General features: G+C 34.7%; 2 protein-coding genes across 3 annotated transcripts; one reads left to right on the forward strand and one right to left on the reverse strand.

Annotated features, from left to right (window-relative positions):
• Positions 1–695: 695 nt before the first annotated feature.
• On the forward strand, positions 696–3,912 carry LOC137237549 (uncharacterized). Its single transcript, XM_067761300.1, has 5 exons — positions 696–1,062; positions 1,127–1,397; positions 1,462–1,584; positions 2,365–2,526; positions 2,582–3,912. Exons 1-5 carry the CDS (start codon positions 788–790, stop codon positions 3,614–3,616), a joined length of 1,866 nt encoding a protein of 621 aa, XP_067617401.1. The 5' UTR covers positions 696–787; the 3' UTR covers positions 3,617–3,912.
• mil (milkah) lies at positions 3,795–20,771 on the reverse strand. 2 transcript variants are annotated; one of them, XM_067761302.1, is made up of 7 exons: positions 20,697–20,771; positions 20,363–20,464; positions 17,921–18,087; positions 17,741–17,864; positions 17,142–17,370; positions 4,159–4,238; positions 3,795–4,100 (listed from the first exon to the last, which is right to left on the reverse strand). In XM_067761302.1, exons 2-7 carry the CDS (start codon positions 20,447–20,449, stop codon positions 3,909–3,911), a joined length of 879 nt encoding a protein of 292 aa, XP_067617403.1. In that variant the 5' UTR covers positions 20,450–20,464; positions 20,697–20,771; the 3' UTR covers positions 3,795–3,908. The 2 variants fall into 2 exon arrangements, with proteins under 2 accessions (XP_067617403.1, XP_067617402.1); XM_067761301.1 differs by having other exon boundaries at positions 17,921–18,090.
• Positions 20,772–21,480: the final 709 nt, after the last annotated feature.

Below are 21,480 nucleotides of genomic sequence, written 5' to 3' on the forward strand. Positions count from 1 at the left end.
AAAATGTTGTAAATTCGTTGGTTTCATTTTAAGTTTGCCATCTCCTTCTGACAATCCCTACTACAGTGAAATGAAAAAAATAAAATCAGCTGGTGAGATGAGCCAACCATATAGTTGAGCCATTGTAGCACTGAACTAAATATGTGTACATTTGTGTATACATAAAAGAATTCGCCATATTTAAAAGCAAAAACACTGAAAGAGTAAACAACTTGAAGATGATGTAAGGAAAATAAATAGTTTGCTTACGTGCGAAACTATTTAAATATTAATAATTCTATCAGTATCTTAAAATTTTTGAGCCAGAGCCAGAGATCGATAAACCAATGGAACGGCCCTATTATGACTCAGCGTTTGATTAACACTTGTGCATGGTTCAATTATGTACAGGTTGGCTCATCTCATCAGCTGATTTTATTTATGTCATTGCATGGTCGAAGGGATTGTCAAAAGGAGATGGCAAACTCAAAATGAAACCAACCCATTGGCAACATTTTACTTACACATACAAAAACTGCTAAGTTTTATGTTTCCATTCCATACCATTCGCACCAACACCAATACACAGATTTTGACAATTTGAAAGGCATATTTTGTTGCTTTACAGATGAGCCAACCTGTATATAGTTGAACCATGCACTTGTGTTTGCTGAAAGCTCCTATTTGTTCCATCTGCATTTTACGATAATTTTGTATCGATTTCATTACAGTCACACATCCATAGTTGTTTTTATAAAATATATTGTTCCTAACTTTTGTATGATTTTTGTTGAAAATATTGTGTAAAATGGAGTTGCAAGCGGACGAAAAGGTACAATTAACGGAAACTAATCTTAGTCCAATCAAAGAACATAGAAAAAGACGTCATCCCGATTGTGAGGAATACCAAAATGGTAGTTGTATGTCAGTTGCGGAGAATGAAGCTGCGGTGGACTATATTCCGGCTGCAAAGTTTCGTGGTATCGAATTCAGTAGCAAGGTGCACCTCACAGACTTTCCCGATGAAATACTTTATGAAATATTTCAAAACCTTGATTCATGGACGTACTATATGCTTATTAAGTAAGTTTTTTCGATAATACTATTAGGTAGGAGCGCTTGTTTTTTTATACCATCATTTTGATAGATGCTGTAACCGCTTCTCTACATTACTGGAGGATCGTCGATTTTGGCAACACATCGATCTCAGCCAAAAGTTGCTGCCACTTGATGTTCTGGTAGATGCATTGAAACGCGCACATAAAGGGACAGACTGCATAAAATTGAGTGGCCCAGCGCTGAAGTATACAAGCACAGAAGTGAGAACGTTTAACAATACATTGGCGGAAACATTTTCCATGCGTTGCACACAGTTAAGTGTTTTGGAATTGCGTGGAGTAATTGTTGATCTAAGAAATGTAAGGAGTTTTTATTAGTTTATTTTTATTCGTTTCTAAGTAAATGTATATTATTTTGTTAAAGGTTCGAATTGTACATTTTCCTAAAACGCTTAAGCGGCTCGTCTTTAGAGATTGTGACGTGTGTAAGCCACCAGAGGAGCAAACTATATTTTGTGGTATTCACACTCATCTGGTGCATTTGGAGGTTTGTGAGTGTATACATTTTGAAACTGTGAAACTTTTTAAGGATGATTGCGACTAGTTCGGTACAAATGCCGATTACCCCAGCGGGTTAGGGGGTCAGAATATTCCCGCGGTAGGTATGCCTGTCGTAAGAGGCGACTAAAATACCAGATTCAAGGGGCTGTGTAGCGCAACCCATCAGGTTGCAGGCGCAATATATAGCTTCTCCAAACCCAATTGTCAACCTCACCTATCCGCGGCGAATCCTGTTTCACTAACAGACGAGGCTCTGGCGACCCCAAGCTCCTCATGGAACTTGGTGGTGGGGAGGGAGGGGATGGCTTGAAGGTTTAATGTGGCCACATAAATCGTTCCCGAATGGTCGAGCTAGCACCTTAATGGTGCTGTGGTACCGGAGCGTACCGGATCTGTATCTGGCAAAGGACCATTACATCGATAACACTCCCCAAAGCCTTCGGGGAGCAACCTTATCGCTACAACAACAACAACCAAGCTACAACAAAACAAATTTGAACATATAAAGCAAGATTTCTTAACATTTCTCTAAAAAACACAAAAATATGCAGATGTTGTGATAGTTATTCTCAAATAACAATCAGAAAACCGAAGCCACAACTTATTTGACTATAGTTCAGGTTTCTTTGCGGAAATGGTTTCTAGTCAAGTTCGGAAATGGTTTGGTTTGCAAGACTTTATACTACTTTGCTTATAAAGTTCCATTTCTTCCGCTTGTAAGGACAATAGCGAAAAATTTGATTATTTTCACACTTTTGTATTTCAGGAACTTGGAATCGAGTTTAGCAATTGGTTTGAACCATATCATATTATGATGATATCGAAAATACCCTCACTGCGATGGCTTAGTCTAAAAGGATGTAAGCGGTTTGGGGAGTTTATACCCTATGGTAGTATGGCAGCACGATTTGGATTCAAAAAATTAGAGGTATGTACTGAATTCGAAAAATTATAACTTTAAAATATATTTAAATTACTTTTAGTATTTGGATTTGCGCTACACGCCAGTAAATGACTCTGACTTGCAATGTTTCAATGTCGTGTTAACTTTAAAAGAGTTACTACTAGACTGTCCTGTAAGTTCGTCGTGTAGTCATGAAATGAAATGTGATACACCTTTCAAAGTGGAACGTAAAAGCGCCGGCACTAACGATTGTCAGCCATCCACATCAAAAGCATCCGCTACACCTGAGGATAGCGAATCTCTTCTAAGTACTAACTCATTTGTTAATACATCACCAAATACTTCCGCACAAGATGGTCGCGAAAAAGGAGGACAATACTCGTGTACCAGCCCACAACTAGTATCACCATCATCGTCATCTACATCATCTTCTTCGTCATCATCATCATCATCTTCTTCGGCAATGAGCTCTCCTTTCGCCTCACCATCGCGCTTGGGACAAGAACAGCCAGCAGATAATTACCTACCTGAACCAGCTGGAAATGTACCATCGCGTAGTCGATTTTTACCGCGTCCAGATCAAGTAATTTTATTAGATTGTGTAAACCGTCGCCCGAATATACGACATATACGCCCTTTACCAAACTTGGATAATCAATTCGATGGTTTACTACAACATCCACTATTTTGGAATATAATAAATCCTTTGGGGCGTGGCACAGAAGCCAATAGGCCCTGCACCGCATTAGTGCCAGCATCTGAAATTAACCATCGCACATGCCCTGTTTCCGATCGTGGCATATGCTCGTTTGGTCGTCCACAAAATCCTGTTGAAGCTGGTGTTATATGGATACGTATTGGTAATCGTCCTAGCGAAAATAGCTTTGTAAGGTTAAGCGTACGAAATTATAAAAGAGTCACCGATATATCATTGCATCATCTTGTACAATGCTCTCCAGATTTAGTGTATCTCGATTTGAGTGGCACAAGTGTAACGCGTGAAGGTGTACAACGATTTAAGGCTGGTAAACCAGAATGTCAAATTATAGCTGATCATCTGATTATGACGAATGACGCTGAGGAATGTCCTGGACAAAATTTGTCAGCCGATTAATATTAATGTGGTGCTTTCCACATTGTTTTCTTTTCTTTTCATTTTATAAATCATTTCCTTTTGGCATGTGTACATTGCATATGCATAAAACTAAGAGAAAAATTATTACTTATTATGTTACATAAACTTTTTCACTTCAGAATGCAAATTGTGTAAGCTCACAGATCACAGATTTTAAGTTAACAAAAATTTTATTTGCAAGTACTACTACATACATAGATGTACATATATAATTTGCAACGGATAGATGGTTTTTCAATAAATATAGAAAATATTAATTGTATATAATAATTCAATCGTCATGCGTTTCATTGGTAGAGGAATCATCATCATCATCGTCGTCGTCATCCTCATCATCCGTATCCTCAGATTCCGAATCAGAACTTTGGCAATCGGCAATTTCGCCTGTGAAAAACATTATAGCCTTTGGTATAACGCGCTCCTTCAGATAGAAACCAAGCTCAAAGTCATTTTGCAATATTGCCTGGTTTTTCAAAATAATTAAATCGTGCATGTTACGAATAGTCACGGTATTTACTTACATTTATGTCACAATAGTTGGGATCTTCAGTATCCTCTGGCAGTGTTGGAGGGTTAAAGAAGTCGAAAAACGACGTACAAGCTGCAAATGCAATAAAAAATAATATATTATATTATTCTATAATGTCGTAGAGGAGTTCATGGAAAAACGGAAACATATCTTGAAAAGCTGAATTGTTATGGATCTGTTTTTAGAAAAAAAACTTCGAAAAAACTGAACTACAAATTTTTTTGTTTATATACAGAAAGTTGCAATTCGTATTCAGAAAATTTATATTCATTTTCAGAATTTTCATTTCATATTCAGAAAATTAAAATTTATATTCTACTGCTTTTCAGAAAGTTCCAATTCATATCAGAATTTCCATTTCATATTCAGAAAATTAAATTTGATAGAAATTGCAGTTCATATTCAGAATTGCATTTCATATTCAAGAAGTTACAATTCATATTAAAAATTAACAATTGATTGAATTGATAGGGTCGATAAGGATAAGTGACCTCAGTGGGTTAGGGGGTCAGAATATTCCCGCGGTGGGTATGCCTGTCGTAAGAGGCGACTAAAATACCAGATTCAAGGGGCTGTGTAGCGCAACCCATCAGGTTGCCAGTGCAATATATAGCTTCTCCAAACCCAATAGTCAACCTCACCTAACAGACGAGGCTCTGGCGACCCCAAGCTCCTCATGGAACTTGGGGGTGGGGAGGGAGGTGATGGCCTGAAGGTATAATGTGGCTACATAAATCGTTTCCGAGATGGTCGGGCTAGCACCTTAATGGTGCTGTGGTACCGGAGCGTACCGGATCTGTATCCGGCAAAGGACCATTACATCGATAACACTCCCCAAAGCCTTCGGGGAGCAACCTTATCGCTACAACAACAACATAAGGATAAGTGCTAGAAAGTTTTGACAAGAAGTGTGAGTTATTTTATAACAAAGGTCCTGGTTATGATGAAGTTATATCAGTTTGGTCGTCGAGCAAACTTCTGGTAAGAATATGGAACAATTCAGTCAAAATAAATAAATACAAGGCGCGATATACCTACGAAGAGATTTAGGTTGAACTTCTCTTCCAAATTTTGTATGCTGATTTCGAGCGGCATCTGAAAAGTTGATTGGTTTTCACTGAAAAGCTTTTCATGGCAAATCACTTCCGAAAGCGATCTCGCTTAGAAACATTTTTTTCTATACTTTTGATGTTGGTTTGCCCGGGAATTGAGCCCAGGATCTCTGGAGTAGTAGGCGTAGCGCGCTACCACACCATGTCGGCCGCCACTCAGCCGCATTCAGTCTACGTAAAGTATTTATTGGACCACCCAGTTCCACCTAACCTAATCTTCGCCCCTTATTTGCAAATGGAAATGCATCACCCCCCTTGGCTTTCACGTTAATTTCGTTCTATACATATACTTATGAACATCCGTATCCGGTACTTTTTAAATTCCCTCCGATCCTAAACGTTGTCAATAAATTTGTTATGGGAGTATTATGTAATCGAAAATCGTTCCCACTTCATGTAACCATTATTCTGGCCTGCTCGAGATTAAGATGAAAATGTAGACCAAATTTTGTGGTAAAAAGTTTTAATATAGTTCAGAAGTTCGTGCACATTAACATGAATACACTTGTTTTTATTTATTTCGTTCAAACAAGTTCTTAGGAAACATGTGCACTTTTGCAGAATACGAAAAGTTGTTTGTGATTTCCGTAACCGGTAAAAAGAATGTTGTTACCAGATTAGAATAGGGCGTTCATGTTTTTATATACATAGATGCGTTTAACTCAATCGTATTCATAAGTAGATTGCACGAATTTTTAAGGAGAACGGCAGATTGAGTGACACTGGCGCCATCTGACATGAAGATGTAGCCAACTTCTGCAAGCAAAACAAAAACGAAGAATTTGACGTTTGCTTTGGTTAACGGTGCTGCCACATTTTGACAGTGAAATTATTTCTCTCACTTGTTGTTCCTTCTCTAATATTTTCACAGTTGAAAACTGCACTGTAGCAAATGAATAGGACACAAAATATGTAAGCAAGTATTTTTCTTGTACAGTGAGAATATTTATAACAGTGATTTGCAAAATTTTCTATGTGAATGGAGAAGTCGAAATAAACTTCAATTGCCTAGTCTGAAGTTCCTTCATATTTACAAACACAATATCATGGTGGTCGCACGCCCGACGAGAGGGGGGGGGGGGGGTGGGGAAATTCGGCGATTCCCCCGGGCCCGTGGTTTCTCAGGGGCCCGCGATTTATAGGTACTAAGACATCTTTTTTTAATTCAGGAGAGTCTTTAGTTCTTCCATGTGCAAATTTTAAGCCGAATTTCAAAAGCAACGAATATTGTTAATGATTTTTTGCCTGGGCCTGAGGAGACAATGCATGAATTACATGGAACCGAAATCGTGAAGTTTTCGTGGTGACATGATGAAGTTTCATCTTCAAAAAGTCTTTCAACAATACCACCAACTCTGTATCAAAGTCCAGATTATTTAAAAGACTTCGATATCGGTACCGTGAATAATGAGTTTTTACAATATGAAGAAGTCAACGAAATAATTCGTCGAGATCGTCAAAAATGCTCTGTTATTTTTCCACGTGATTGTCATGACGAGGAATTTCCTACCTCGTTGTTAAACAGAATCTTGCCAAATGGAGAGGAAGTGGAGCGTGACTGGTTAGTGTGGAGTGCCAGTAGCAATGCTTTTTATTGCCTACCATGTCGTATGCACCAATACTTTAAATTGACCTAAAATTTGTTGTGCGGATATTCGAAATTCCAGGTATAGAAGAAGCTATACAATAAACTGCCATCACACGAAAATACTCAAGATCACATTAAATGTTATATTCAATGGCGATCTTTACAAAATCTAATTCAAAAGGAGGCTACAATTGATACACTTATCAATGAACAGATAATCACCGAAACTCAAAAGTGGAAAGAAATTTTATATAGAATTTTGGACAACATTTTATTTTTGGGTGAAAGAGGTCAAGCTTTCAAGGCGAAAGTATATATCTTGGTGAACAATGGACATTTTTTGGGCATCTAAGGTCTCATAAGCCATTAGAGATCATTTGGAGAAAGTTAGGATTTCACAACAGCAGCACAAACGTTTACAAGTTCACTATATTTCCCCAGACATTCAGAACGAGTTTATAGAAATTTATACAAAACACGTGAGGGAAACTATATTAGATCATGGCAAGAAAGCCAAGTATTTTGATATTATCGTTGATGTTACTTACGCCGGATGCTAGTCACGTTGAACAGACTACGTTCATTTTGCGCTACCTCCATTTCAATTCGAAAGCAACAAATTATATAATTCAAGAGCGGTTTTTGATCAGAAAATCGCCAATATGAAAGGAGCTTACAACGGAGCACTACGTCATATTCTCGACAAAAACTTGATTACTCGCCTTGTGCAACCCACAGTATCAATTTGTGGTGTTGATGCTGCAGAATGTTGTACGGCTGCAATTACTTTCTTCTGAGTTGTACAAAAATGTTTTACTATTTTCAGCAGCACTCCACAACGATGGAACATCCTCAAACAAAAAAAATGTACCGATCTCTCTTCATAGTCTTTCAGTCCAAAGCCAAATTTGACTGCGCAAGCATACGGCGATGTTACCGGCATTCTCAAGTACATCAATAAGTTCGAATGTATCTTGATGCCATTAATTTGGTTCAAAATACTGACTACCATTAATGAAAGAAACGAGGTCCTCCAAGCTAGAGACGTCACCATAGATGTTTAGGTCCGACATCTAGATGCCTCATTAGCTGATTTGAAGTTGATCAGGAACCAATGGGAAATAATTTTATACGAATGAAAAACAGTTGCTATTCCATTGAACATCTAGCCAAAGTTTCCGGACATTCGAAAGAGAAAGCCCAAAAGACGTTCTGAAGATAATTCAAATTAGATTATTACCGATGATTCAGAGTATGATTTTAAAAACAATACATTCCTGGTGATCGTTGATTCGGTAATCACCGCCATTACTGAACGATTTGTAGCTAGGAGAAATTTGAGCCAGACGTGTTCCTTTTTATGGCAGTTTGAAGACATGGATGAAAATACGGTTCGGGCGAGTGCAGCAAAATTTGTCGAAAAATACAAGTCGGACATTCCTTAAAGCTTAGAATGCGAAATAATTCACTTGAAACACATTTACGAAGCAAATTTTGCTGAAGGTCTGTCACCATTGGAATTGCTAAATGCCATCTACATATGTTCAAAAACTGTATACGATTTTCCCCAACATTTGTGTTGCTTTACGTATCTTTTGCACTATACCTGTTACTGTAGCTAGTGCAGAACGTTCCTTCGGCGTCCTTTCAAGAATCAAAAACTTTCATAGATCGCGTTCATCTAAAGAGCGAGTTTCAGGACTTGCCACGCTTTGTGGTGAATCCGTTTTGGCAAGACAGTTAGATTTTGTTATTAAAAAGCAAGTAAAGCCACTCTCTGATATCCGAACTTTCTATATTTCTATATTGAATAATTAAAATTTATAATCATCATTAAATTTATCAGAAATGTATTGAAATGTATTAAATTGTTACCAATTAACTAGAACAGATTATTTGTAACAATATGTGGCTGTTAAAAGAAAATTTTATTTCTACGTTACAATAAAATAGTATAAATAGCAAACATTCTGTGTTAATTTTATTGTCAGCTCTTAGTCCAAAAATGATTTAGTTGATGTGGCAACACTTTTTTTGATGTAATCCATCAATAATGATTCATGAATGAGACGTCATTATTTCAAGTGTTTTATAGGGGGCCCTTAAAGTGTTTAGTCCCGGGCCCGGATTTTCTCTCTACGGCCCTGGGTGGTTGTGGCGATGTTACTGGCATGCATAAGATTTGACGCATCTATATGAACAACTTCATTGTGTCTCGGCCATAAATTTTGTGGTGTCATTTTTGCTGCAATCACCGACAAACATTTAAATGTCGTTTGTTGTTGTTGTTGTTGTAGCGATAAGGTTGTTCCCCGAAGGCTTTGGGGAGTGTTATCGATGTAATGGTCCTTTGCCGGATACAGATCCGGTACGCTCCGGTACCACAGCACCATTAAGGTGCTAGCCCGACCATCTCGGGAACGGTTTAAATGTCATTCATTTGCCTTCTTTGCTGCTGGCAGCTTCAAATACAAACATTTTCTCAGAGTTATCGGTAATGATTTGTATCACAAATCACACAACAAGATTGCGCATTGAGCATGTAAACAAAAGATCAGTTGTTTTCTATGGGCAATGTTTACGTCATTTTCCTTTAGCTCTTGTTTTTTTCTCTCTTTCTCTCATTCGCTCAAGCAGTCAATTGTGACGTAGATGCGCAGAACGAAGCAATTTTGAACTCGTCAATCTGCGCATGCAATATCTTTATATTCAAAAATTTTTGCAAGAACGCAGGTAACTTCGCTTTGTTTGTGTATGCAACAAACGTAGAAGTTAGGCTGTTATCGCCAAAGACTGATTGCAGAATAAAGATGTTGCATGCGCGAACTTCAGAGCTTCACAAAATTCCAGTAGGTCACTTCCACCACACCAAAAATTTTGACGCCATTTTTAACATAATTCAAGCACACAAATACACTGATTGGAGTTTTAGAGAGAAAAAATTTAAATTCTGAACAGATTAGCTGAATAATTATTTGTACATAATTGTTAAATAACAAATACAGACACTGATAGTTTAACAAATTCTGCTGTGGTAAGTGGTGAATGTGACCTACTACAATTTTGTGAAGCTTGCTTGACACTATTTTTCGTCCCTGCAACATCTTTATTCTTCAATCAGTTTTTGTTATCGCTAAATGTTCATACTTTTTGTTGCACTTGATTTTGTTTTACAGATTTTTGGCGATGGAACAGAGCTGAGATCTGCAATGAGTAGTTGTAAACTAAACGCGACATAGGCAAAGTCACAATAAAATATGATTTTAAGTTAGTTAACACTCGAATAGAAGAACTCGACTGTTCAAAGTTGACTTCGAAGAAACCTTGTAATGTTGATGAATTAAAAGAAATGATGGGAAACGTTACAAATAACTAAGTAAAGATTACATAATTAATCTAAACAATATTTTATTCTATTAAAAATTTAAAAAAATCATATTTAAATTAAATGTAAGAAAAAACTATTACTTGTAATAAAACGAACTAAAAAGTAAAAAATAAAATTAAAGAAAAAAAAAAACCTTTTTAAAAATAAGCTTTTATTATTGGTTAATAAAATTAACTAAAAAGTAAAAAATAAATTGACTGTAAAAAAATATAACACTTTATAAGTTCATTGTAACCTTTAACGATAATTGGGCTTTTTCGTCTGCGACAAAAAATTCTATATTGTACATAATTATATATTTTTAACATTAAAACTTTACACCTAAATTATTAAATCTTACAGTTTATATCACAGTCATAATTGTTCTATAAATGCGTGTTACATTGTGATAGCAAGAAAAGGAGGTACTAAATGTTCTTAATTATACCATCAAAATTTAACACGCTTTTTATTAGAACAATTTGGACTTTGAGGTTAAAGGTTTTCTTTAATTTTATGATGTTTGCAGTATACAAAATTTTTTTGTTTGATATCATAGTGTACCTACAAATTCAGTAAATTATTCAAAAATTCGAATTCGGCCAATATAAAAAAATCGTTGCCTGCTCTCATCACTAATAATATCGCCTTCGATAACATGCGCTGCTTTTAGCTCCATCTGCAGTTAAGCTAAATATCAGTTTCTTTTTCAAACAACGCGTATTTTTTGTTTGTATTACCGTGCGACGCGTGTTCTTAATATTAGTTTTATTTGATAATCGTAGTAATTGTGTTATTATGCAACGTTTCTGTCTAATTTATTGTGCTTGTGTTTTTATGTGGAAGAGTTTTTAAAGCATTTTACCGGTGTGTGCATTGTTGCAAAGTGTTAGTGAAAAATATTAGAGCCATTAGTGGAAAGAATATGAGCCAATAAAATGAAAAATGGCAAACTAATCAACAAGTGTTTTAAAAAGCTGTTAAACAGCCATCTAGCAAGGTAATATTTATGACTGAAAGATTTTGGTTTTGTATGAAGTAAGAACTCCAAAAATTTGTCCCAGCACACACAGTTTCTAATAAGATCAACACATAACATGTATTTCATGGGGAGCAAAAAAATCTATTTATATAAATTTTAAGCAAGTTTCTTTACTTAGAATTTATATTCAGAAAATTACAGTTAATATTTAGAAACTTTCAATTGTTAATCAGAAAGCTTTAAAGTATCCCTTTATGTATATTCTACATTCAATGGACGCTTTGGCATCGGCCGCTTTCAGAGAACACTATTTTTTTGATACGTTGCAAGCATGTTGTGTAAGTGATAGAGATAGTTTTATGAATGGCCAGTTGAGCCAACTGCAAACTATTCTTAAATTTTAAGGAAAAGGGCTTTAATTATTTTTTACACTTCACCATGATTTTTTCAAATCTAATTTTGTTGTTGACTCTAATATTTCTGATGTTAGGGTTGGTTCTGATACAGCTAATTCCTTGGACTTTGGCTCATTATTGGTATCGGAATCAGATATTATTATTGGCATCTCGTCCCTACAATCTTCTTTAAAAAAATATATTGATGGGCTGTCTTCTTTTTTGGTTAAAAAATGTAGCAGTTCGCTATGCGTGCCGTTGTGCCATATCTTTAATGTGTCATTGTCCAATGGCGTTTTCATTGATCGATGGAAATTGGCTTCTATTACTCCAATCTTCAAGTCTGGAAATAAGAGCGAGGTAGCAAACTACAGGCCAATCTCTAAACTATCAACCTGTTCAAAACTGTTTGAGAAAGTAGTAAAGGAGAAGTTGGCCTTTGCTATTAAAGGAATAATCGATCCATGTCAGCATGGGTTTGTTGCGTGTCGTTCAACAGTGACAAACTTAGCTGTTTTTTCGCAATACTGTGTTTCTGCTTTTAAGGATGGGTATCAAGTTGATACTATATATACAGATTTCTCTAAGGCGTTTGATACAGTGTCCCACAAGATACTTCTTCAGAAACTTGAGTACATTGGTTTCCATTCAGCTTTTCTGTCATGGTTAAAGTCATACCTGACAAACCGAATTTTATTTGTTGAAATCGAGAATATGAGGTCGTATGAGTTCTTGGCAACCTCTGGGGTGCCACAAGGTAGTATTCTCGGTCCAATCTTATTTGTTATCTTCATTAATGACGTCGGCTTATATTTAAAGCATTCAAATTATTTACTTTATGCTGATGATTTAAAACTGTTTAGGCGTATCACCACTGTATCTGATGCATTGCTCCTACAGAGAGATTTGGATGCTCTTAATGTGTGGGCTTTTAATAATCATCTGAGACTTAACAGTAGTAAATGTTGGCATATAACGTTTTCTAGAACTACAAGTGCGCTTACGTCAACATACTATATCGCTAATACATATCTTGCCTCGGTCAAAGAATTTCGTGATCTTGGTGTCATTTTCGACTCTTCGTTCACTTTCGTTAACCATGTTAACTATCTTATACCAAAAGCGTATGCTAATTTAGCGTTTTTACGGCGTTATGCGAACGATTTTAAGTATATTGTATAATTCATTAGTGCGATCTAAATTAGAGTACGCCTCTATCATATGGAATCCCATTTACAGCACTTACTCTGCTAGAATTGAAAGGGTTCAACGTAAATTCATTCGATTCGCCCTCATACCCCTTCATTTTGTTAATCCCCTACCACCTTATATAAACAGGTGCATGCTTATAAATGTTATGCCACTGCATGTCAGACGCTCAGTACAACATTTAATGTTTATTTACGATATTATCTCTGGTACTATTGATTGCTCAGCTCTGTTGGAGCAGTTAAATTTTCTAGTTCCTAGTAGATCTCTACGCTCTCATAATATATTCTACGGTGAAGTTCTGAGAACCAATTACCTTAGCTTTGCCCCTCTCACAAGAGGTCTCGAAGAGTGTAATAAAATTTCCAGAATGTTAAATCTTGACTTTGCAATGCCCAGGCCTTTGTTTAAGTTACGGATTGAGTCTTACTATCGAGAAAATTTATCTCATCCTTGAATTAATTAATTTTAGTTGCTTAGTTTTAAGTTAATTTGCAAACTTGTAAATCTAGTCAGTAAGGTTTCTGCCATTGACTCAATAAATATGAATATGAATATGAATATGAATAATATGAATATGAATATTAAGAGGAAAATTTTATTCATAACGATCACTTTAATATGTCAAAGACCTGCGAGACAGACTAATAAACATGATGAGAAAATGTAGCGAAAAATATTTCTGCGCAGTAATTCGACGTAAATCTTCAACATTTGAGTGGATCGTAACTACTCAACGTTGCAACTGCTTAAAATTTAGGTTTTCTGAAGGCGCCCATTGAGAACTAAGAGATGGTCACAGCTCCTTAACAATCAGCACAACAGGGCATGGCGGACCAGCCCGGGAAACAGTCTTTACAATTTCGCCGTTTTTGCAGGGAGTGTGAGACTAGAAGGGGGAGAAAGAGATGGTTGGGGACAATGGACTTTATTTGAGACCATATTGTCTTTACTGGGTTCAACATTGGGGAATATGGTCCCAGATGCAGTTCACATAGCCCATTGGAATATTCGTAAACAGCAGCTTCAACGCTATCTTATATGGTATTGCTTGTATTCGTTTTAATATTTTTCCAATGAATGTGGACCATATAAAACTTAAAAAACCTTCGGTGTAGTAGGCGGGGTATGCTACCATCACCCCTGCGACCGCCTTGCTTCTATATATGCAGCATAAAATTTACGCACGCGCACAGTGAAATCTTCTATTACCAATCTAACGTTGTTTTCAATATGTCGTTGAACTCATTTACTATTCCATAAAAATAGACGTTGGCACGAAAAATTATTCTACTAAAGCTTGGTAAGACAGCTAACGAATGTGAGTCGTATCGACCAATATCACTCCTTTGGCTGGTAGCCAAGACTTAAGAAACCGTTCTGCTCCGTTATTTTACAGCAAATTTTCGGCTAGTCAGCTATTAGAGTGGTTTTCGTAAAAGGTGTAGCACGAGATGAACTATACATTAAACAAGTAAGGAAGGTTAAGTTCGGGTGTAACCGAACATTACATACTCAGTTGAGAGCCATGGTGACAACATAAGGGAAAATAACCATGTAGGAAAATGAACCGAGGGAAACCGTGGAATGTGTTTGTATGACATGTCTATCAAATAAAAGGCACTAAAGAGTATTTTATGAGGGAGTGGGCCATAGTTCTATAGGTGGACGCCATTTAGGGATATCGCCATAAAGGTGGATCAGGGTTGACTCTAGAATTTGTTTGCACGATATGGGTATCAAACGAAAGGTGTTAATGAGTATTTTAAAAGGGATTGGGCCTTACTTCTATAGGTGGACGCCGTTTCGAAATATCGCCATAAAGGTGGACCAGGGGTGACTCTAGGATGTGTTTGTACGATATGGGTATCAAATTAAAGGTATTAATGAGGGTTCTAAAAGGGAGTGGTGGTAGTTGTATAGGTGGTCGCTTCTTCGAGATATCGCCATAGAGGTGGACCAGGGGTGAATCTAGAATGCGTTTGTATAATATGGGTATCAAACGAAAGGTGTTAATGAGTATTTTAAAAGGGAGTGGTCCTTAGTTCTATAGGTGGACGCCGTTTCGAAATATCGCCATAAAGGTGGACCAGGGGTGACTCTAGGAAGTGTTTGTACGATATGGGTATCAAATTAAAGATATTAATGAGGGTTTTAAAAGGGAGTGGTGGTAGTTGTATAGGTGGTCGTCTTTTCGAGATATCGCCATAAAGGTGGACCAGGGGTGACTCTTGAATACGTTTGTACGATATTAGTATCAAATTAAAGGTATTAATGAGAGTTTTAAAAGGGAGTGGTGGTAGTTGTATATGTGAAGGCGTTTTCCAGATATCGACCAAAATGTGGACCAGGGTGACCCAGAACATCATCTGTTGGATACCGCTAATTTATTTATATATGTAATACCTGCAAAGATTTCAAGGGTTTTTTATTTCGCCCTGCAGAGCATTTTCATTTTCTTCTACTTAATATGGTAGGTGTCACAACCATTTTACAAAGTTTTTTCCAAAGTTATATTTCGCGTCAATAAACCAACCAATCCAATTACCATGTTTCATCCCTTTTTTCGTATTTGGTATAGAATTATGGCATTTTTTTCATTTTTCGGAATTTTCGATATCGAAAAAGTGGGCGTGGTCATAGTCGGATCTCGTTCATTTTTTACACCAAGATAAAGTGCGTTCAGATAAGTACGTGAACTAAGTTCAGTAAAGATATGTCGATTTTTGCTGCGGTTATCATGTTAACGGCCATGCGGAAGGACAGACGGACGACCGTGTATAAAAACTGGGCGTGGCTTCAACCGATTTCGCCCATTTTCACAGAAAGCAGTTAACGTCATAAAATCTATGCCCCTACCAAATTTCAAAAGGATTGGTAAATTTTTGTTCGACTTATGGCATTAAAAGTATCCTAGACAAATTAAATGAAAAAGGGCGGAGCCACGCCCATTTTGAAATTTTCTTTATTTTTGAATTTTGTTGCACCATATCATCATTACTGGAGTTGAATGTTGACATAATTTACTTATATACTGTAAAGATATTAAATTTTTTGTTAAAATTTTACTTTAAAAAAATTGTTTTTTAAAAGTGGGCGTGGTCCTTCTCCGATTTTGCTAATTTTTATTAAGCGTACATATAGTAATAGGAGTAACGTTCCTGCCAAATTTCATTATATCTTCAACGACTGCCAAATTACAGCTTGCAAAGTTTTAAATTACCTTCTTTTAAAAGTGGGCGGTGCCACGCCCATTGTCCAAAATTTTACTAATTTTCAATTCTGCGTCATAAGTTCAACTCACCTACCAATTTTCATCGCTTTATCTGTCTTTGGTAATGAATTATTGCACTTTTTCGGTTTTTCGAAATTTTCGATATCGAAAAAGTGGGCGTGGTTATAGTCCGATATCGTTCATTTTAAATAGCGATCTGAGATGAGTGCTCAGGAACCTACATACCAAATTTCATCAAGATACCTCAATATTTACTCAAGTTATCGTGTTAACGGACAGACGGACGGACGGACATAGCTCAATCAAATTTTTTTTCGATCCTGATGATTTTGATATATGGAAGTCTATATCTATCTCGATTCCTTTATACCTGTACAACCAACCGTTATGCAATCAAACTTAATATACTCTGTGAACTCTGCTCAACTGAGTATAAAAAAGAAAATTTTTGACAAAGTTATTATATTCTATGCTGACGACTGCCCAAAAACGAAATGTTTGTCTCCCCAGCCTTTTCGGTTTCTTCGCCTCGCGTAATCTGACACTATCACTCTGTTTACGCCGGAGAAGTAACAGATGAAGCAAATATTGGACGTTCTCCTCAATACGTTACCGACTTTCAGACTCGCAAAGTATAAAGGCGCAACCGAAATCAAGTCGTGTGCAGGCAGCACTTGGAGAAAAGATGCATTAGGAATGTATAACAAATACGGTATCAGGACTTTGGCAGCAGTTTTTCTGACAAAGAGAACACAGCCTGATTACCCTTGAACCACTGATTTACTAACTCTCGCTTTTTCATTGCGAGTTTAAACTCCAGTTAAAGTTCGCACTAAACCCAACCGAAAGCCGAAGTAGTACTTTTACGGAACTATACACAACATTTCTGTTTGTTGATTTTTGGTATAGGATTATTGCAGGATGGCCACCAAGTTTCTTAATACAAAGTAAGTTTTTCATTGAAAAATGTAGTCAGTTTTTTTCAGTTTTCACAAAACCGATGGAACTTAGTTAATGAAATGGAAACGGTTTCGGGTTTCTTTGTTTAGGCTTCGGTTTCGTACCAATGTTATTTTGGATCACTTACATTTTTTATCCTTTTCAGTTTTTTGTTTCCAATCAATTTTACAGCCTTCGCATTTGTAAATTTCAGCACCATCATACGTAAGAGGATCATCAGCATCGGGTAAACAATTCAGGAAATAAGTTTTTGTCAGAATCTTATTCGAAAAGAACTCATTGGGTTCAAAATGAAATTCGATGATGAACTTTACCGATGGATCGTTGCATAATTTTGAGCGTATATCCGTAAGATACTATAGTAAAAGAAAAATTTGGAAATAAAATATCATTGGCTGAGTGGATGATTACCATATCTCGGCTGCCTGTTCGAATACGTCTCATCTCAAAATAATTTGGAAGGAGGTATCACATATCGGAACGTTATTCAAGAATTTCCTATCTTTGCATTCGGTAGCTCAGAATTGGTTTCAGAAAGGTGCCAGATCAGTTCAAAATGTCTTGAGTTCGCGTTGAGTTAGGCCATTTTCCAAGCGAGCTCCGATATCTGGTCTTTTGAAACAAATTCTGAGAAGATGATTATTTCAATAGGTTTCCGAGATAATACGTTTCCGCCCTGGAAGCCAAGAAAGGTAACCTTTCACTCAACTCCCGACATATATCTACCGTTAGTATTTTTTCATCTTTTTTGCTTATAAACTCCGTATATGAAGCTTTTAGAACTTTTAACCAAAAATTTGTCATATTGCTCTCAGCTGAAGAATTGCCTTGCGTTTTTTTACGAAACTCACTGAAATAAAAAAAAAATCATTATCTAAACCATGAGTTCTTTTAGTTGTATTATACTCAAGTATCGTGCGCCGTTTTTCAAATATTTCACTATGCTTGGTCTCGAATGATTTCTCCAAATTGTAGATTTCTTTTTGCAGTTCTACATCGAGCTTTATAGTTTCCAAGTAGAGCTTTTTCAGTTCACTTATAGTTTTATTCTCATCTTCGGAATATTTTTTATCCTGCTGAGAAAAATAGTTTCTTATAAAAATATTTACTTTAATACCTGTAGCCTTGTTAAACGATGACTAGCTATTACGATTTTTTTTCTTTCGACTGAATAAATCCATAACTTTTGTGTGGTGGGTTAAATAAATAGTGAGACTATTCTGAGAAATCTGCTAAACTTTGTCTCTAACGAAAACAGTATATCCAAATGGCACTAAATAAAAACCGATTCAAATCCAAAAGCCCAATGAGCACCTTTCTTTTCTTATCCATTTTGTCGAGAATATTTTGTACCTACGCATATCCACATTTTGGTTGATATCTCCAAAACGGTGGCGTATAGTACTAAAGTTAACCTTTTATCAAAACTATATTGGGTGCTAGATATTCCATTCAGCAGCCGATATACATATAAAGATAAAAGCGAAGGTGAAATTACACCATGGGAAATAACGCGAGCTTTATTTCTTAATCTTGGCGGACTTTATTTTTTATTGAGAAATCAAATCTTTTTATAAAGATTTTGCAAATATTGTATTGAAAATAAAAACAAAGTAGAATTAAAATAATCCTTTTGTTGTTGATATTATATTGTATGAAGCATATCTCGCTAATTAAACACAGTTAAACAAAAATAAATTAAAATCAATTATGTAAAATAAATTAAGATACATTTTTTTTAAATTAAATTTAATTTAATTTAGTTATGTTATTTTATTTTATTTTACCTTATTTTATTTTATTTTATTTTATTTTATTTTTTTTATTTTATTTAATTTTATTTTATTTTATTTTATTTTATTTTATTTCATTTTATTTATTTTATTTTATTTTACTTTATTTTGTTTTATTTTATTTTATTTCTTATTTTATTTTTTATTTATGTTTATTTTATTTTATTTCATTTTATTTATTTTATTTAATTTAATTTAATTTTATTTTATTTTTTATTTAATTTAATTTAATTTTATTTTATTTTAGATTGTTTTATTTTATTTTAATCTATTTCATTTTACTTTAATTTATTTTGTTTTATTTTATTTTATTTTATTTTATTGTATTTAATTTAATTTAATTTTATTTTATTTTATTTTGTTTTATTTTATTTTATTTTATTTTATTTTATTTTATTTTATTTTATTTTATTTTATTTTATATTATTTTACTTTATTTTATTTTATTTTGCTTTATTTTATTTTATTTTATTTTATTTTATTTTATTTTAAATTATTTTATTTTATTTTACTTTATTTTATATTATTTAATTTAATTTGATTTAATTTAATTTAATTTTAATTTAATTAAATTAATTTTGTTATATTTTGTAATACTTTATTATATTTTATTTTCTTTTATTTATTTTATTTTATTTTATGTTCTTTTGTTTTAATTTATTTTATTTAACTAAAATTTTTTATTTTATTTTATTTAATATTATTTTATTTTATTTTGTTCTATTTTACTTTATATTTTTGTTTCAATTTGTTTATATATTTTATACTCTGTTTCTATTTATGCCAATGTTGACCTGAAAATGTTTAACCCACTACCGGTACAATATAAGTATGTTCGTCCTTCATTCAAAGTATTGCTTTTATATCTGAAAACTTCTATCTGAATTCCCAGTACAAAGTCTTTGTTTTATTAATCCTCCAAGATATCTTTGTATATCTGTTATCAATTAAATAATAAAAAATAAAATGCTCACCTATTTATTTATTAATGTTAAAAATGGAAATATGTGTCAGGATATTGAAAGGACTGCCTGATTTTTAAAGTATTCAAAACATTTTTTCAACTATCATTCTCACATTTTAAATATAGATATATGTCAAAAAACCTAAACTAACCCTGGCGCTATTTCCTCAGGCGTTATTAGACTGCACCAAAAGTATGCTGCGATCGCAGCAACCTCCTGTAATCGCATCAATTTTATGTTTTCGTCATCCACAGATCGGAAGTATTACTTTTCGGTAGATACAAAAAATTCGGTGCTTGTTATCGTGTTACTTGCCAATATGAAGACAACATTTAAACAATATTTATTATTGGATTAATTTCAATGCTAATAAATTTTTTTTTGTGGTGAGCTTTTCTGTTGCATCAAAGAAAATGTATGTATATATTAAACGTTTTTGTACTTTAAAAAACCCGTATATATGTACATACATGTGTACATATTCAATCGGTCCACACTTTTATGTCCAAAGTTTCATCAATATTTGTATTGCTTTTGTTTACATTTTTAATTCCGCACAAGCTTTTTTTTATCTTCTGATAAATACTTACCACCGGTTTTTTGGTGCTCGCCACTGAATTCTGCTTTGGCATCGGACCTTTGGGCAGGCTACGCATCTTTAGTGACTCCATATTCATTGTGAGTTGTTAATTCTGTGAATTAAATTTAAGTGATTGAAACTGTTTTGAAATGCAAAATAAATTTTTGAATAATATGACATTAAATAAATATTAAATTGACAATGTTGGCGTGGTTAGCTTAATTCTAGTTGTTAAATGCAGTTGGCCTGATAAAACGGAAGCTCAGTGTGTATTTTCGCAGCTTCCACTTGTACCATAAAATATCTACATATTTTAAGGCTCTTGCTACATTACATCCACCTACCTTCAGGCGTACTTTATAGATAAATACTATTCCATGACAATCTTCTAAACATAAAACTTTAACGATGTATCCCAACATAGCCGTTTTCACTCACTAATATCACCCAATGTTCATTTAAGGCAATTCACCATATTAAGCCGGCGCATCCATTCAAGGTTGATATGTGATGGATTCGGCTTGATATGTTACCACGGCACCATAGCGGAATGATACAAGGTGGCAGCATGGTGACATACCTACAAACATATATAAAAATTTCATGTACTTTGTTTTTGTAAATTCGATGGACAAATGTCAAAATCGTACGGCACCGGATGTTGATGTATCAAATTAAATAAAAAAAGTTTATAATCAGCTGTTCCAAGCTGCCACCTTGTATCGTTGCGCCATGCACGGCACATATTTATATAATATAAAAAAAAACAAATATTCAGATGCATAATACCCCAGACATAACAAACTGACAAAACTGCCGAAGGCGCAACAGGTGCAAAGCAAACCGTGTGAACAGTAAGCGGTAGATGGAAACCGAATTAAAATAAACAAACTCAACTGTGGGAAGTGCATGATCAGCAGTTTTCACTTTTATCGCGGTAAGGCAAATGTAGGTTAGATTGTAAGCATTATTATTGTGTAAAGTTCAGATATAAGTTTGCATTCAATAAAGGAGCACGTCTCCCGTGTAAAAAAATATATTTTTTTAGAGTTTCCAATTTTTAAAAGTTTAACTGATACATACGAGTTGTTAAGATAAAGAAGATTTATCTACACGTCCCAGCCGAAA

The sequence above is a fragment of the Eurosta solidaginis genome, chromosome 1, assembly GCF_040869045.1.
Source record: "Eurosta solidaginis isolate ZX-2024a chromosome 1, ASM4086904v1, whole genome shotgun sequence".
NCBI classification, from domain to species: Eukaryota; Metazoa; Arthropoda; class Insecta; order Diptera; family Tephritidae; genus Eurosta; species Eurosta solidaginis.

Coding starts and splice junctions, on each gene's coding strand:
- LOC137237549 (XM_067761300.1), top strand. CDS start 788: ATGGAGTTGCAAGCGGACGAAAAGGTACAATTAACGGAAACTAATCTT. Junction 1,063..1,126: donor ACGTACTATATGCTTATTAA/GTAAGTTTTTTC, acceptor TCATTTTGATAG/ATGCTGTAACCGCTTCTCTA. Junction 1,398..1,461: donor TAATTGTTGATCTAAGAAAT/GTAAGGAGTTTT, acceptor ATTTTGTTAAAG/GTTCGAATTGTACATTTTCC.
- mil (XM_067761301.1), bottom strand. CDS start 20,449: ATGAATATGGAGTCACTAAAGATGCGTAGCCTGCCCAAAGGTCCGATG. Junction 18,091..20,362: donor CGAGCACCAAAAAACCGGTG/GTAAGTATTTAT, acceptor TATTTTTCTCAG/CAGGATAAAAAATATTCCGA. Junction 17,865..17,920: donor AAACGGCGCACGATACTTGA/GTATAATACAAC, acceptor TTTTTATTTCAG/TGAGTTTCGTAAAAAAACGC.